The sequence below is a fragment of the Malaya genurostris genome, chromosome 2 (assembly GCF_030247185.1).
Source record: "Malaya genurostris strain Urasoe2022 chromosome 2, Malgen_1.1, whole genome shotgun sequence".
Classification (NCBI taxonomy): domain Eukaryota; kingdom Metazoa; phylum Arthropoda; class Insecta; order Diptera; family Culicidae; genus Malaya; species Malaya genurostris.
In genome coordinates this window covers 308,740,335-308,757,554 of record NC_080571.1, presented here as the reverse complement: position 1 = coordinate 308,757,554, position 17,220 = coordinate 308,740,335, and the positions used below count along the sequence as shown (strand labels likewise).

Here is a 17,220-nt window from a genome sequence, read left to right as displayed (position 1 = left end):
TAATACTAACACTATAGGAAGAAAATATCAAAAATGTTGTTTGGAACTCCTAATAAACATAAGAACTAAGAACAAAGTCTCTTCTGTTGAAAAAATTGTCACATTTCCAATGCAAACTGCTCACAAAGTAAATGTTCACACTTGTCCTTTTTGGTGGTATCTAGCGAACACAAAACAACAAAACTGTCCGACTGCAGATCTGTGCACGGTACAAATTAAATCAATATGGTGGAACATTCTAGAACTAAGGTACCGATTTGTCTATTGCATTGGAAGAAAATATTGAAGTTCTTTGGGATAAATTTATTTGAATTTGATTTTCCCAGAATGCACATTTCGGGACTTGGACCGACCGAAATGACATTCTTATGGTGAAAGTCCTTTTCAGACAGTTGCGCATTCTAGAATAAATTCAACGGATCAAAGTTGCGAATGCTATTTCGCTCACTACATTGAAAATGTCGTCCGAACCTAAAGACAAACACATGTCATGAGTTTTTCACGTTGGTGCTCAATAACACCGAAAACTTAAATATTGAGTTATTCGTTATTAAATTGTACTACTGAGAATTTCATCATAAATTGTTTAACATTTTTTCGATTGCATGAAACAATAATTATGTTGTTATGTTATGTAGAACAAGAGATATTCACGATCAAAAACATATTACTCTTCTAGACAGCAAAATTTTAAATGGCGCCCCATAGTAAGGTTCGCCTATAGAAACAAACTTAGCCGTTTGTACACAGAATTTTGAAAAAAAAACGGCTTCTGAAAATGATCCAAATTCTAAACTATTATCTGATGTCCTTTTTTCCGGTAGCTGGTAGCTTAGAGTGCCTATAACCAGAGTGACGACTTCTCATCCGTAATGTTGGCAACAATTCAAAACATTTCATTAGCTTTACATTGAATTGACAGGTCGTTTGCTCGTTTGGAACTGGTAGCTGTCATTCCAAACGAACAGCTGTCGTCACTTTGATTATAGTCACTCTATGGTAGCTGGTTGGGATCTATCCATACGAAAATAATAGTGTTGTCAATCTCTAAACGGATCCAAGCTACAAGTCGGCGAAAATGGTTCGCTGCCCCCATGTAACAAAATGTATTTACAGGCAAATTTACTAGATCAGGAATGTTGCAAAGGAAACAAAAAAACTCTAATCACAGTTGAAACTTATTTCCCAGAAACTACGCTATTACTATTTACAGTCTCTTAGCGTTCTTTATCGCCTTAACTCTTTTTGCTTTTTTTATCCACTTGCCAAATGGAAAAGAAATATTTGCTATAAAAGGGATATAAACCGTTACCGAAAGCAATAAAATAATCCCTCCTTTGGATTGGTTTCTCACACAGAACTAGCAGAGAGAAAAATACGAAAATGGTTTAATGGAACTGATATCTGCAGGAAATCCGTTGCTTTCGCCTGAAGGTTTGTCCCACATTTTATCTTATCCTATCTAACCTAGAGGAGGGACATTATTTACTTCTATCCCAGCCGTTATCTAGTACTATGTTTGTCCAATAAAATGTTGTGTTAGATCGCACTCGAGAACCATTTAGCAACCATATACACCTGCTTCTCACTGCACGCGATCAGCTCACGTTTCAGTAAATTCGATAAAGATAAAAAAGAAACATTCAGCCCAGTTTATTATCGTGTACAAATGTTTCTCCTGTCACCGTTGCGTAACGGTAACGAGAACGGACTTACCTGGGTGTGACGGATCCTTTCAGGAACAGTTGCAGGAAGAGTTGCTTCATTGCTAGCAGCCATGCAGCATGGGGTGCCACCTCCCAGATAAAACCACGAAAGCGACCTTTGCCGCAGAAGCTCAGAATTGCAGCCAGGATGATATTAATCAGCAGAAATATGCTGGTCACCACTGTGCGTTTACAGAAATTGGTAGGTTAATTATTGTTTGAGCGAGAACTACGGTGTAAATTTGCAATTGAAGAATCATTACAGGTTAAAATCACTGAACAACACTACTTATTATCAAATCATGCATGTAAACGAGTTTGTTCCTGAAAAGCTCAATTCCCTTTGCAATATTCTGCCGTGAATTCAACTCTTCGGGGATACTGGATTATAATTTGAAAACCCTCATCTTCGTCTTCGCGAAAAATATTTTCATCTGATTTCCCACCCTGGCATACTGCCTTCACTTACCGATGCTGTCCCAACCTTGGCCCTGTGGTACCAGGATTGCCCATAAATCAAATAGTATCGAGGCGGCCAGATAGCATCCGAAGGCGACACGTTTCTGTTTGAGCGCGTAGCTTTGGTACAACTTCTCGAGCACATCATCAGGCAACAGTACGCCCGAGGTCGGTAGATTGGTACCGGCCGGGTTGGATTCCGCTGTCGCCGCGTTGCTTCCATCCATGGTGTTTGATTTGCTTAGTTATATTTTTCTAATCTTTCAGGACTGCTAGCTTCGGTCGGTTCCGTTCAACACCGCTGCGGTAGGATTTTTTCTCGCTGAATAGACCTTCTGGCAGAATGACGATAAGGAGTACTTTCAAACGTGGAAAAACATGCACACTCTTCACAGTACGGAGCTCGGGCCTGAAGGGATGTTCCTTTTTTTATTCACTTCCGACGATCACATTCTTCTCTCTGGTATGTGCACTTAATGGAAAAACCATTTTCTGAGACTGTCAACCTCTGAGACGTGGCCTCGTATACCAGTAAGGACTTATAAATTGTCTGGGAATGGAGCTGAGTTCAAACATTTGTGCCGTTCAGCAGCTGTTTTGCATTTTCGCGTGGTATATATGTATGCGGTAAGGATGCATTTATCAGGAAATGAAGCAGAAAATTAAGGTCTGCATTTGATGAGAAAATGTTAATCATACGAGTTATTTCTCATTCAATGCTTTCTTGGATCATTGAACGCGACGGAAAATAGCAAAAAAAAATATGAACATCCCTTCTGAACATCGTTGGGACAAAGGACTGTACAGATAAAGAACTAGTAGGTGTGTTATCATCCCTTCCAGAGAGACCAATGATCAGAATATGTAAAGTCACATCGTTGATTCTTTTGTCAAACCCACATAACAGTTTGATCCTTCGCATTCCCGGTAAAGTCATTGAAATCGTCAAGGTAATTTGAATAAAATTGATGAATTGGAAAATTTATAAAATTAATCTTTGGATTGAAAGTATAAAAGGAGCAGTACTTGAGTGTCTTCTAGAACATAAATTGCATCTAACGAATCATTTGTAGAGTAATTTCAGAAATTAACAGCAGAAATGATCGTAAGATCACAATCGACTGATCCGATTAGAATGAAACTTTCGACTCAAGGCTGATATTTAGAAAGGGTGAATGAATTGTTTTTTCATGCACTTTCTGCGACTCGTTGTAACTCGGAAATTGCTTAAAAAAATTTCTAGAAGTTGCAGATAGATAGGGCATTCAAAAATACTCTGATAATAATTGAACACCTTTCTAATCAATAATTAATATGAAAAAATATAATAAATAAATAAATATAAAAAGAATCATAAATTGCATAAAAAAATTTCTAGAAGTTGCAGATAGATAGGGCATTCAAAAATACTCTGATAATAATTGAACACCTTTCTAATCAATAATTAATATGAAAAAATATAATAAATAAATAAATATAAAAAGAATCACTATTATGCAAATATGGTAGATAGAATATTCAGAATGAAAGTCGATCCGGGTATCCTTCCAACTCGTGAGCATGATCTCTATCATTTCTAAGGAAGAATAAAGGACATGGAAGTTGAGAACAGTTGATGCTCATCTACTTTACGGAGGGATCACGATTCATCAAACTCTTCCATAGTTGCCGTGAAGTATAGGATTCAACCGGGATTTGCTCTAAGCAAGTAAAACAGCCATGGAATGAGATTTGGATGCGTAATATCGAGAAGGATTCTTGGATTAGCTACTTAAATATCTGCTCCGTTTATTTAACATTTCCATTCGAAAATAAAAAAAATACGCATTTACATTGAGTTATCATTGTAGAAACAACAGGGGGACGGGTATAGCGTGATGGGATAGTCGATGCCTATCACGCAGCCCACCTGGGTTCGATTCCCAACCCCGCACATAGGGCCAGAAAGATTTTCTGGGCCGAAGAGGCGAATGACCTTAAGGTGTTAAAACCTCTATAATTGAAACAAAAAAAAAATTGTAGAAACACGTGTTGGAGAGGATAGTTTCAAATATACATAGAAATAAACGATTGATATTTTATTTTTAAAACTGCTATTATTCTACGCTACTGAGCACACTTCAATTTTATGTAATTCGATGTAATTTGCACTGTATGGGAATATTGTGCTAGTACTTTTCATACAATTTACTGAACAAACCCGCAATTATTATTGCAATTTTTGAAAGTATAGTAAGGATAGACTTCATTCAGTGGTGTATCAAGGGGGAGGGGGGGGGGGGTGCGAAGGGAACACTCGTCTCGGGCGCAACGTTTTTAGGGGGGCGGCAAACTAATCCATGGGACCTTTTTTTCTGCTCGCCCAAGTCAACTTTCCGGAGATGAAATTCAGCTTTGTTTTTTTTTTTTGCTCAATCTACGACGATGGGGGAGGCAAATCTCTTATTTTGCCCTGTGCGCCAAATTTCCTCGGTACGCCACTGGAATCAGGAATCAGAACAAATTGGCTCAAATGGCACGTTCCCCTTGATATTTGGAGATTTGTGCCTTGCCATCAATTTGTTTTTAGCATCATTTTCCCGATATATAAGAGGGAAGGATTGAAAGGAAATGGTAAGGGTTGGACTAGGAGGATGGGAAAAATTGACGACACAAAAACACATAAAAGCAGAAGTAAATTCTGCACCCCTAAGGGATGCTGAACAATCTGCTGAGGATCACATTTAGTGGAAGCAGAAGGAAATTCTGAACCTCCACGAGGTCCCGAACAGTCTGCTGTTAATAAAACCTCCAACCCCCGAGAGGATTCAGAGATCTCACAAAAGCGACACCACTCTGCACTCCCGGAAGAATGCAGAACGACTCGCAGTATGTACGAGCAGAAGTAAATTCGGCACCCCCAAAGGATGCCAAACAATCTGCCAAACCCTATTTAAGGTGAATACAGAAGGGATTTATTTACTCCAGGAAGAACGATGAACCCTTCTGACTATAGCTCCTTACCACATTGGGTGAGAAACGAGAGAATATCCTTCAATTTTAGCTCCGCATACACAGACTCAACCATGTATGGAGAACCAAAAACCCGGATACGTAGCTGCGTCAATGCGGGACAGTTACATATCAGATGATATGAAGTACCATAATCGCATTCACACAAATCACACGAACAACACTCAGCACGCTGAACAGTAGCCATGTGACAATTGAGCCCGCAATGTCCAGTCAGAGCTCTGACCAGAATACCTCAATGATACCTGGTAAAATGCAGTAGACACTTTGACATTTTCAGATACAAATCTGGTAGAAATGCCTCCGTCTGAGCGCAAGTTTGCAAGCCGCGCCAGCAGTTGGCATGTTTGGATGCAGCCCAAGAACGAATCTTGTGCTTTATCCAACTAGTCGAAAGTGGTAAAGCCGGTTCAGGACCAACGAAATCATTCGTTGCACCAGCTCTAGCCAACTCATCAGCCCATTCATTTCCAGTAATACCAGAATGGCCGGGTACCCATAAGAAGTAAACAGCATTTCAAATGCTGAGGTCTTCAATTTGAGTTCGACATGCGATCACCAGATTCGACCGCGAGTCATTCGAACTGAGTGCCTTTAAGGCTGCCTGACTGTCGGAACAAAAATAAATACGTCCACCACAGATCCTCTGCTGAAGTGCCGATTGTACTCCACATAGAATTGCGTAGATTTCTGCTTGGAACACAGTACAGTATCTACCAAGTGAATGAGACTGCTCCAGCCTCATTTCACGACAGTAGACACCAGCACCAGCACGACCATTCAACAGAGAACCGTCCGTATAACAAACTATGTGTTCATCAAGTTGTCGTTCCAGACAACCAGACAACCATTTCTAACGAAGAGGATAGCTCACATTGAATGTTTTAAAAGGAAAACTGCATGTGAGAGTTAGGTCACTAGGAGCGAGTAAACACTCATCCCACGTAACCATTTAAGACCACAAGCGAGTGTGACTAGTAGCATAATCTAATGGGTTACTGTTCCAAAGCCCTGTAACCCTAAGACGGTATGAACAAGATAATGCTTCTTGTTTTAGGAACACATGTAGTGGTTTAATGCACAGTAGCGCCTCTAGAGCAGCAGTAGGAGTTGTCGTGAATGCTCCTGTCATCGCCATTAGGACCATCCTTTGGAGATGATTTAGCTTTGACTGAACTGTCGCGACTTCTCCTTTCTGCCACCATACAAGACATCCATATGCTAAAATTGGTCTAACGATAGTTGTATAGATCCAATGAATATATCTGGGTTTGAGTCCCCATGATTTTCCAAAAGCTCGTCTGCATTGGCCGAAAGCCATGCAAGCTCTTTTAATCCTGAAATCAATTTGAGCAGACCAATTCAGTTTTGAGTCAAGAATAACCCCGACGTATTTAACTTGATCGACCACAGTGACCTCTGAACCAAAGAACTGCAACGGACGAGCTCCTGTAATTATCCTACGATGAGTGAAAAGCACCATTGATGTTTTACCCGGATTTACAGATAATCCAACCTGACAACACCATTGTTCAACAGATCGCAGGGCTTGCTGCATTAAATCAAAGAGAGTGTTAATGCTTATACCGGTCATCAATATATGATAATCGTCGGCAAAACCATAAGTCGGAAATCCAAGGTTATTAAGTTTCCTTAACAAACTATCAGCGACTAGGTTCCAAAAAAGTGGAGATAGTACACCACCTTGAGGACACCCACAGACACTCAGCTTTCTAATCTCTGGCCTGCCGAAGCGATGATCAAAGAAGTTGATTGCTAAGCATTGCGAGTATCCAGTAAGGGAAAACCCCAAGATATTCCGTTCACGACTGCATTGTTTAACCTCCTGCAGCCATTCAGCCATCGGCACGGAAATACACCTTGACTTAGGAGTTCCTATTTTTGTGGCCTTTTACGACATGGAACAGGTAACCAGTGGATCAATTCTTGGTAAAAAATAATTCCGCCGGATGCCACACGGCTTACCTGTTTGGTGGACTTATACCACCGGTACAGGTGGACCGTAGCGTTATTCTTAGCCAGTTGGGAAACCGCTACCGACACTACACGGCTATCTAGGCTGCTCAGAGAGGGAAGTTAACATTGATGGTCAACTTCCATGGATGGCCGAGCAGCCGTGAAAATTCATTCAGTGGTGTATCAAGGGGGAGGGGGGGGGGGGGGTGCGAAGGGAACACTCGTCTCGGGCGCAACGTTTTTAGGGGGGGCGGCAAACTAATCCATGGGACCTTTTTTTCTGCTCGCCCAAGTCAACTTTCCGGAGATGAAATTCAGCTTTGTTTTTTTTTTTTGCTCAATCTACGACGATGGGGGAGGCAAATCTCTTATTTTGCCCTGTGCGCCAAATTTCCTCGGTACGCCACTGACTTCATTCGTCTAACAACTCAAAAATAACAAACATATATATGTGACTGATATGCGTAAATGGGCAATCTAGGCAAGGACTACTGCTTTTCTGACAATAGGGCAAAATTCTCAGCGTTCAAAATTTTACTGACAAATATTTCAGAAAAATACGATATGCGAGAAGAACTAAAAATTGTTACAGCGAACTATTTTGATCCAAATTAATCAAACTTTTGTTGAGTGAATACTCTAAAAGCGGTTCAGTCTAGTATACTTAAATGCTGTACAAAAACCATATAAAAATTCTTTTAATCGGAAAAAATTAATTCCCCTTACAACATTCCTAACGATTTCAACAAACACTACACCGAGTCTATTATGTTGAATTTTTGCATAATTGCTGGTATTTGCTGATAATTTGGAATGTACATTACAATCATAACCTTCATGCATTTACTACTATCAGTAATATACTAATTACTATATACTAGTATACTAACTCAGTCACGTCCTTCACGTGTTCATTTCACATGTATGACGACTGGGTGCAAAATGTAAATCTAAGAGATGTTATTCAACAATTTCCTGATAAGATTTCTCTAGATGCCTTTACCGTCGAGAATGACACCAAAACTGTTAAAAATCTATTGCCGGTACCATGATTTTTAATCATGAAATCATGAACCATGGCTTGTCATGAAATTTCATGAGCAAAATGATTGATATCATGAAAATTTTTCCGAAAGAAGTGTTATTGTTCTGATATCATGAACAAACGTTTTGATCATGAAATCATGATTCATTATTTCATTATTATTATTCATGATTTCATGATTTTTAATCATCATCAAATGTCATAATTTTGTAAAGAATTGCATTGACGATTTCTTGTCTTTCCCGAGAGTCGAACTTTTTCACCCAAAATATAATTTATCATTCTACGACCGATTGACTAGAGGCAGTTGTTGATTGTGCCGATGAAAATGATCTCCAGGCTTCTACAATTGAGCTACACACATCACTGTAACTGTCATTCTCGCATCGTTTGCCACTTCTGGTTCAACGGTTCTTGCAGGTCATTGATTCACATTTTGTAAATTCACCATGCTAGTTTTGTTTCTTTCATTTCATTTCCTCAGACACACAAATGTTGCCGTCATGATAGCATTGAGAGTAATCATTTGGGAAACCGATGATGCACAGTGAGCAGGCAAATAAAACGACATTCAATCCGAGAAAAAATATCTGAAAAAGAAGAGAAAAAAGTATTTGTTTAATCAACAGCAGTATCAGATATTGGGAAGCTAATTAAATTGGTGAACCGTAAACTCGTTTTACCTCGCGTAAAACTTTATTAGGCATCGTTGGTTGAATGGTGAAAGTTTTCCATGTGATGGTCTAATTATGTGCCCCTCGACTGATTCATTGAAACATCGGGCAGATCACCTTTCCAACAATGCAAAAGTCTAATTTCAGAAAGTGTAATGGGGTAATAAACTACTTGAAAGTTACGTTTTTATAGTATTCATTACTACTCGTATAATAAATGAAAAGATCTTGTAACAAGAGAAAAAAAAGTATCAATTTGAGTACAAATGAGACATTTTAAGTTATTTTGTTCTTTCACATTGCGTTTGTAAGTATTTTGAGATAGACAGAATAATGAGATCAAATATTTAGTACAATGTTTCAGGAATTAATTACTCTAGAAAATAATTTCGCTTTGTGTCGACAAAAATATTTCTCAGTCATCCAAACCAGCAACCAGAATGAGCATGTTCTAGTAAACACTCGACTCAATATGAATAATGAACAGAATTTTTATTCACTTCGAAGGGCTGATAAAGTACAGTGAGCTACAGTGAGCATGACGTTTCAATCTCATTCCCCCGAAGGCCTTATTCACCTTCCCGATTGTTTTGTTTTCCTTAAAGCACACTTTCTCGAGCACTGTGATCTTCTTTGAAAATTGACAAACAGAAAAATATCAATGTCATGTTTGTCTTGTACCCGCATTGTTGAAATAGAAGACCAGCATTAATATAAATCACATCTCTAATAACAGTCTGTGTTGCTTAATCCTAAAAAATTTCACAAGCGTGTTTGTTCGAGAGAACGAAAATGGGGTAAATTGACTTCAGGTTTGGCTTATCTCCAGTTTTGTATTCTCACTAAACAAAGGGTGAATTGTATATTGAAAGAATTCATATTGCGGTTTTTGGAGTCTAGCAATTCTAGAGCAGATCTAGACCGCAAAAGCCATAAACGCTCTTAAGCTGCAAACATGTTTAATAAAGAGAACGAAACGAACAAACGAAATGACGCATATTTCAATAGAAATAATGACTCAAATCTGGGGCAGACATATGCCGGAATGTAAATTACGTTTGTGAACACCTAAAATTATATTAGAATGCATGAACTCTGTGTTGAATCAAGGGAAGAAATATGTTAGGTCCAATTTTGATACCTAAATCGATTTACTTAATGTCTAGGCATAGGAATAAACTTCATCTCGGGATTATTTTGATCAAATAATACAGATTACAAGTCACAATAAAAAAATTTCATGCATTTTCGGGATAAAATATTATCAGTTCTTTTCCGTTTCAGTTCTGATGAAATTACGAATTTCTCTTGAAATACCTCAAATTAACTTTTGTAAACTCTATCTTAATTCCTGAAACATCTCGAGATACAATCTTTTTCACCATCCGCTTAGCAATTGATTAGTATTGCCTGAACGAGCGAAATTGCGCGTGGTCCTTTTTGGTGAAATCCGCCTTGTTGTCACAGAACTACAGGGCAGATTTAATCGAAATGCAGCTGAGCAAGTCAAACAAATACTTTATAGGGCTTATGAGTTCTTTGATTAGTGGTAGTATACGTTTCTGATGGGGGTTAGGGTATAAATGATGGAAAAAATCACCATTTTGCGATTTTTTTCAGAACTATCGTTCAACATAATAAACTCAAACATTTTGCATAATACAAAGCATAATTCGAACAACATTCTGTAATTTTTTCGTGGAAAAATATTGAGAAATAAGTTGGTGAAGAGGTATTTTTGAGAAAGCTTCTTGAAAATCATGATTTGCGGTGTCCACTGTATCTCAATGCAGACGAGTCAGAAGTCAACAAAACAAAGCAGCGTAGTTAGAGTAGAAGTTTTTCTAGACCCCAACGTTTCTATGTGATTTTTTATACTTTTCCTAATTTTTGGTGGTTGCTTGAAGTGAAAACTACGATTTTTCACGAAAAAATCCACCATTTTGTAGCTATAAAATCTCCCCCAAAGTAACAAACAACAAAAAGGAAAACGTTGGGTTATATGTAGAAAGTGTGTGCAAAGTTAAAAAAATTTATATGTAGAAAGTGTGTGCAAAGTTAAAAAAAATTGGTGCAGTAGTTTTTGAATGACTATGGACACGGACTTTCAAAACCTGCTTACGAGAAAAACGCGCTAAAATTTTTTTGTCTATAAAATCAATGGAAACAATTTGTTACTCAAGGGAGCCCGTAGGGTCTAACATTTTCAAAAAATCATATTTTTTCTTTTATAATTTTTTAGAATGAAACATTTCAAGAAATCTTGGACCTGTGTGTCGAGCTCTTACATTTTCGAATTATGAGAGAGCAAAGGCTTGAAAATGTCACAGAATATTCTTGAAATGTTTTACTATAAGAACATATAAAGAAAAAATAAATGATTTTTCAAGTGTGTTAGACCCTACACGCCCCTTAAGACACTCTTCCATGTTGAGTTTCGAGTTCTTAGACTTTCTCGCAAAAATATGAGTTTTTTATCCGTCGCAGCAAATGGCATGCCAAATAAAGAATTTCTTGTAAAGTTATTTGTAAAAACAAAGAGATGGCTTTTTGGTCAATTGGTTTCTCGTCAAAACATTTATTTTTCGTTAAAGGCCAACGTTTCGAAGGTTATACCTTCATCTTCAGGGCAAAACGACTACAAATATTTTTCGTCAAGTATGACGAAAAATATTTGTAGTCGTTTTGCCCTGAAGATGAAGGTATAACCTTCGAAACGTTGGCCTTTAACGAAAAATAAATGTTTTGACGAGAAACCAATTGACCAAAAAGCCATCTCTTTATTTAAAACAACATTAACTGGTCACACCCGCATCAAACAAATTTGTAAAAACAACTTTTGAGATGTTTATTTGAGCAACCTGGGGTCGCTCTAGATCGGACTCCAATCGCGTAGTTTTGCTCTGAAAATTTTCTCGGGTCGCACCACGGCATCCATGCGAATTTGTTTATTTTTTCTTTATTTGTGAATTGTAGTTTAGAGCGCGTACCACGTGTTCGTTTTACTCGGAGTCAGAGTCACCCGCATGAAGGTTTAAAAACGATAACGGTATTAGAGTTTAGACAGTGTGCCTTATTAAATACGTTAAATTAAAAAAAGATAAAATAATTGGTAGGAGATGAGTCGCATCTAGTGGGCTTTGATCTTTTTGTTAAATAACGTACCTAATATCTGATTGCCACTGTCCACTAGGGACAGGCCTAATCATAAAGGCTATAGTCTGGTAAGCATGCTCTCAAAAGAAATTCATATCGTCATACCATATTTGAAAGAGACAATTTTCCCAAAATTTCAACCCTCTAACTGCCATATTTTTTATTTCAATTATAGAAGTTTAAACATTATTTCAACCATATAATTGCCATATTGTTCATTTCAATTATAGAAGTTTAAACCTTATGCTAATTCGCTTCTTGAGACAGAAAAACTTCCTGACCTTATGTGCGGAGTTAGGACTTGAACACAGGTAGGCTACGTGAAAGGTGTTGATCTTACCCATTACTGACGGATATATTGACGGATTTTGGTTCTATTGATATTCATTTTATTTGATTTTTGAAGCAGCTTCGAAAAAAACCGGCATTGTTTTAGGGTAGTTTTGGAAGGTTTACAATTTTTCAATGCATTTTTTGCATTAAAAAATATTTGAGAATATTATATCTTAGTTTTTACACTGGCTATTTTGGTACCACTCTCGATTTTTAGGAATAAATAAAAAAATGTACGCATTTAAGTGTTTGGGTTTAATATATTTTCAAAATTTGAAAAATAACAATTTTTGAATTTTTCTTAAAAAAAAAAATTCAACCATGCGTATCCATTAAAGTTCTGTTAGAAGAAAACGCATGGTACATAACTACTAGAACTTAGCACCAAATTGGAACGCTTACTTTAGCTGCTTTATATCTAGACCGTTTGAATTCCGATTTGAACAAAAACTAATGAAAGTTTATCTATCAGAAAACGACAAAAAAACGAAACGACATTTTTTTTCTATTGAAAGCATCCAACAAAAGTTTTTTTTTAAAGTAACGTTTCCAAAAATCCAAACATTTGGTTAAAATCGGTTATTTTGAATTTTTGACAAATCTATGATTTTAAAGCTATGAATTTTGTGTCTTCATGTACCAATAGATTTCATATGACATTGGATAATATTTTTAATAGAAAATGATTTTTAGAAGAAAATGTAATTTTTGAAATATCTAAGGTATTTGACATTTGGCGTGAAACTCAGAGAAAATGTTAGTAATCACTTGAACTGAACATTATCCATAATTTGTGGCCAAAAATACAGTCGTATTTGTTAAAAAGTCCTAAAAAATTTTACACTTCTACAGAAATTTTAAACTGTTAGAAATATTGATAAGTATCAAGAATAGAACTTCGTAGCTGCCCAATAGAGATAGGGAAAATTTTTGAAAACTCGTAAATTAACTGTCGCAAAAATCCAGAATTATTATGCAGTTTGACTTTGAATTACAATCTGGGAGCAGAGAGAAAACCGAAAGACTGAGGAAAAGTTTAATGGTAACCTCACCTTGAATCCCAACATTTATACGTCAGTGCAGTGCCGGGGATTTTCACAAAGTTACATACAAAAAAAACAAGAGCAGATTTACCAGCACAGATGTAGAATACGCGTCTTAGCCGACCTGCCATGATAGAAGTCTTACGCCGAAGAAAATAAATTCAAAGAGAGTAATGGTTTCCAAACGAATACAGTTTAGAAATTCGTATCGAAATTGCTTATTTGAAAGGTTGTGTTAAATTTTGGCCACAACCGGCACCATCAATGTGAAGACGGAATGTTCCCAAATCGTCTTTTGCAGTTTCAAGTACATCGCAAAGAAAAACTACTATTCATATTCTACTTCTTGACACTGTTCTACAAGCTATAAGTGAAGGAGTGTTTCTAAGATACAAGAATTTCTGTTATGACACCAAATTTTCTTAAAGTTCTTAGTCAATATTAAACAACTTCTTGCTAAAAATAGTAGCTAGTAGGTATTTCAACTTTGCATTCCGCATAAGGGGCAATTTACAATCTTAAAAGAACGGCCATTGTTGCAAACAAACTGATGTTTTTTCTTAGAGATTCATCAAGTATTTGTGGAGGAAACTGCTTTAGCGGTTTTTCAACAAAGGCTGTTTTCCTGATATTGTCAGTCCTTAAGTGTAATATATACCAGATTATAAGGGAATGCAGTATCGCTTACCAGTGGAATATGTTTCATCGCTTTATCTCGCGAAAACAATTCCAGAAAGTGTTGTAACACGAGTTTACATTCTATATAATTGTTCAACTTCAGGCGATTTGTTGATTGGATACGAAATAGATCCTGATGTTTCTGAAACCTTCTTCTATCGATGTCGACACGAACTGTCAACGGTAAGACGGTCTCAATAACAGAACAATTTTATACAGCACAATTTCCGAATTAGCTCAATTTGATATGAGACACTTCTTACACAAAACAATCACTAGGAATAACACGGCAATAGTGGGTGGCATCATTAATTATCATACCGTACCTAGACGTGTTGACTTGGTGCCGATATCATTATTTTGCGTCTTTTGCGGTATTTCCTTCTCTACAAAGATCAATCAAGTTGACATACCGCTTGTCCCCGCACAGAAAAGCCCTTCCTAAGGTACTCGATAGGCAGAAATAGAATATACATATATAGTCATTGTGTTACATTTTCTTGCTTCTTTCGGTAAAGGACACATACAGGTCTCGTTTTATTGAATCATACTCATACCAAACGGTGAGGAGCTATTTGAATGGAATAGCATTGGATAAGAAAGATTAGAATTAAGAATATTCTTCATAATAAAAATCTTCTCATATTTTTTAAATGAAGTTAAATTATAATTGTAACGAAATTTAATTAAAGCATAATAAATCATCTCGTCTTAGTTTCCCTAGATTGGTTTGCTCTTTGTCACTTTTAAGATGGTAAAGTGATATGGGCCAAATGTCACGAATTTAAACGAAACACGTAAATATCGTTCAGCTTCTAATTAGGTGATGATCTTCCTTCCGATGTAGCCCGAAATGTTCACGGAAGCTGTTGTTATTTTGTAAATGGAAACTGTTGGTTTGAAGCAGCCAGGGGAAAAAAGCCAGGAGCTATTTATATCGATGATTGACGGAACGGTAATTTATGGAATATGATTGCAATTATGTATCCATTTTTATGCAAGGTCAGTTTTCCGCTTTGCCAATTGGGTTCAATTATATTGAATGATAGGTATATTTGGGAGGTATTGGGACAATCAAATGATGATGCAAATGTGAAGAATCTATTCCGAGATAGAAATAAAAAATCAAAAAACAGATTCAAATAAAATCATATTGTGCATATTTTGTTATGTTTCATCGGAATATATTAAGATTCGGCTATACAGTTTGTGTAATTGCACGAATTGTTGCAGTTTTTCAAAATTGCACAATTGTTTGGCCGGGATCATAACAACAAGAGTGATATTATCTGTGCCCCCGTTAGAATTCAAAATTTACTTCTAACGAAATCCGAACCACAACACTAATCATTCAAGTCATTAGCCTTTTAGAAGATAATTTACAGATTTTTTTTTCCTTCCCGAAAGACATTGCTAGTATTGATTTCACGCTCCGATAAATCGCCGACAAGATAACAGTACATTGTCTAGCCTATTCTATTCCGGCGAGCACAAACCCAATAAAATTTGTTACCAATAATAAAAAAGAAGAAACGTAATTTTCCTGGTGATTGGCCCCAGGAGACTGGGTGCTTCGAGCGCTTGATTTTTCCACGAATACTGTCTGAGAGTTGGCGCCACAAAAAATATCTTCCTATTTTCATGGAGATTGACGCTAATAAGTCGACCGACTTATGTTAAATGCGAATGAATATTCACTTCTGGGACTGAATCGCCATAACACTAAAACTTTGTGCAGATAATTTGTGTTTAATAATGTAATTTATTTCTCAAAATAATATTAATAATATCAAAAAGGAATTTAGTTGCCAATGTGTACTTACGTAAATTCTCTTATTCCAATCTTCAAATGAAAACATTTGAGATAGTATTTGAATGAAGTCAATTATTAGGCCTTCTATAACCAATAGGAAGTCAAGTGACGATGTATTCTCAACAATTACATCACTTCTTTGGAGCTTAGTTTCAATGTGCAAAATGGCATCGGGTAGAATGCGAAAAGTATACGCATAACACGCGGAAGAAATCAAATTATAATTTCAATCGACTGATAAATCGATAAAAAGAAGTCTAGAACTTTTATTGCGAAGTAGGTCCAGGGATTCGAGTCGTAATTTTTTTTGATAACCACAATGACCGTGGTTAGATGCGAGCAACTACAAAATAACAGTAAAAATCTATAATCGATCTATCCGAGAGAATACCCACTCCCAAGATAAGATGAATGAGTGCGGCGTCTTCGTAAGGCAGAAGCGATATAACGGCCTGGGCTAAAGCAAACAAATATTTCGATTGAATCAAACTAGTTTTCCTCCAATGCATCATCTTTCTGAGCATGAAGTCCCCCGAATTGTGCTTGCTCGATCAACGATACACGTTTTATTTTGTGTACCGTCAAACACCTGGTAATAGTCAATGTTTGGGTAAGCTTCTGGCGTGGGTGTTGAAAGATATTGACCAAAATTAAAGCACCGATAAGGCTGTAACTTCTTTAAGTTGATTAAGAAAATGTTCAAGACTATCATAAAAGCTGGTAGGAGAAGGACTAAGAAAACCAGCAAAGACAAGAAAAAAGTAAAATATCGTCACGACATTACTCTTAGTAAATAAAACGTGATAAATCAACCTAGCAGTGAGATGATACTTTTTTTATCAATCCGCATGTGTTTTTTGCATGAATATTCTCGGTGTTTCAGTCTTCATGACATTATTCTAATGTCCGTCGTTTTAAGTGGCAATTTGAGATTTTAATCACTCACTCTGTAATGTCGAAACTGCAAATCGGATCGAATTCGAATCTAAAAGTGTAACAATCGATTAAACATTCCATGATATGTCGAAGTAAATTCGATTTAAGAGTTTAGGGTATTCAGGAACCAGCAGAAGATGTTTTATAAAATCTTAAAACTTTTCATTTTAATCTTAGTTGATTCTTAGATTTCATTTGAATCTTAGATCGGTTCAGCCATCTACGAGAAAAATGAGTTAAACAGTTTTAATTTCGTTTCACATATCATCCTGTAGTTCCGGAACCAAACATAATTCAGGAGCTTTGTTTGGAAGTATACGACTTTTCATATAAATCTGAGTTTGTAGAAAACGGTTGAGTCATCTCCGAAAAAAATTGAGTGGAATTA

The 17,220-nt window shown here is 36.8% G+C and overlaps 1 protein-coding gene across 8 annotated transcripts in view; it reads right to left on the bottom strand.

Annotated features, from left to right (window-relative positions):
• Nucleotides 1–17,220, bottom strand: part of LOC131431042 (adenylate cyclase type 3) — a 110,264-nt gene that overhangs the window by 62,742 nt on the left and 30,302 nt on the right. For 2 of the 8 annotated variants that reach the window (XM_058596480.1, XM_058596475.1), the window contains exons 2-3: nt 2,176–2,834; nt 1,717–1,888 (exon numbers count right to left, since the gene is read on the bottom strand). In XM_058596480.1, coding sequence (XP_058452463.1) covers nt 1,717–1,888; nt 2,176–2,392 — 389 coding nt within the window. In that variant the 5' untranslated portion in view covers nt 2,393–2,834. Of the gene's footprint in view, nt 1–1,716; nt 1,889–2,175; nt 2,835–8,489; nt 8,790–17,220 lie in introns of all 8 variants that reach the window. The other 6 variants (XM_058596478.1, XM_058596483.1, XM_058596476.1 and 3 more) reach the window with 5 other exon arrangements.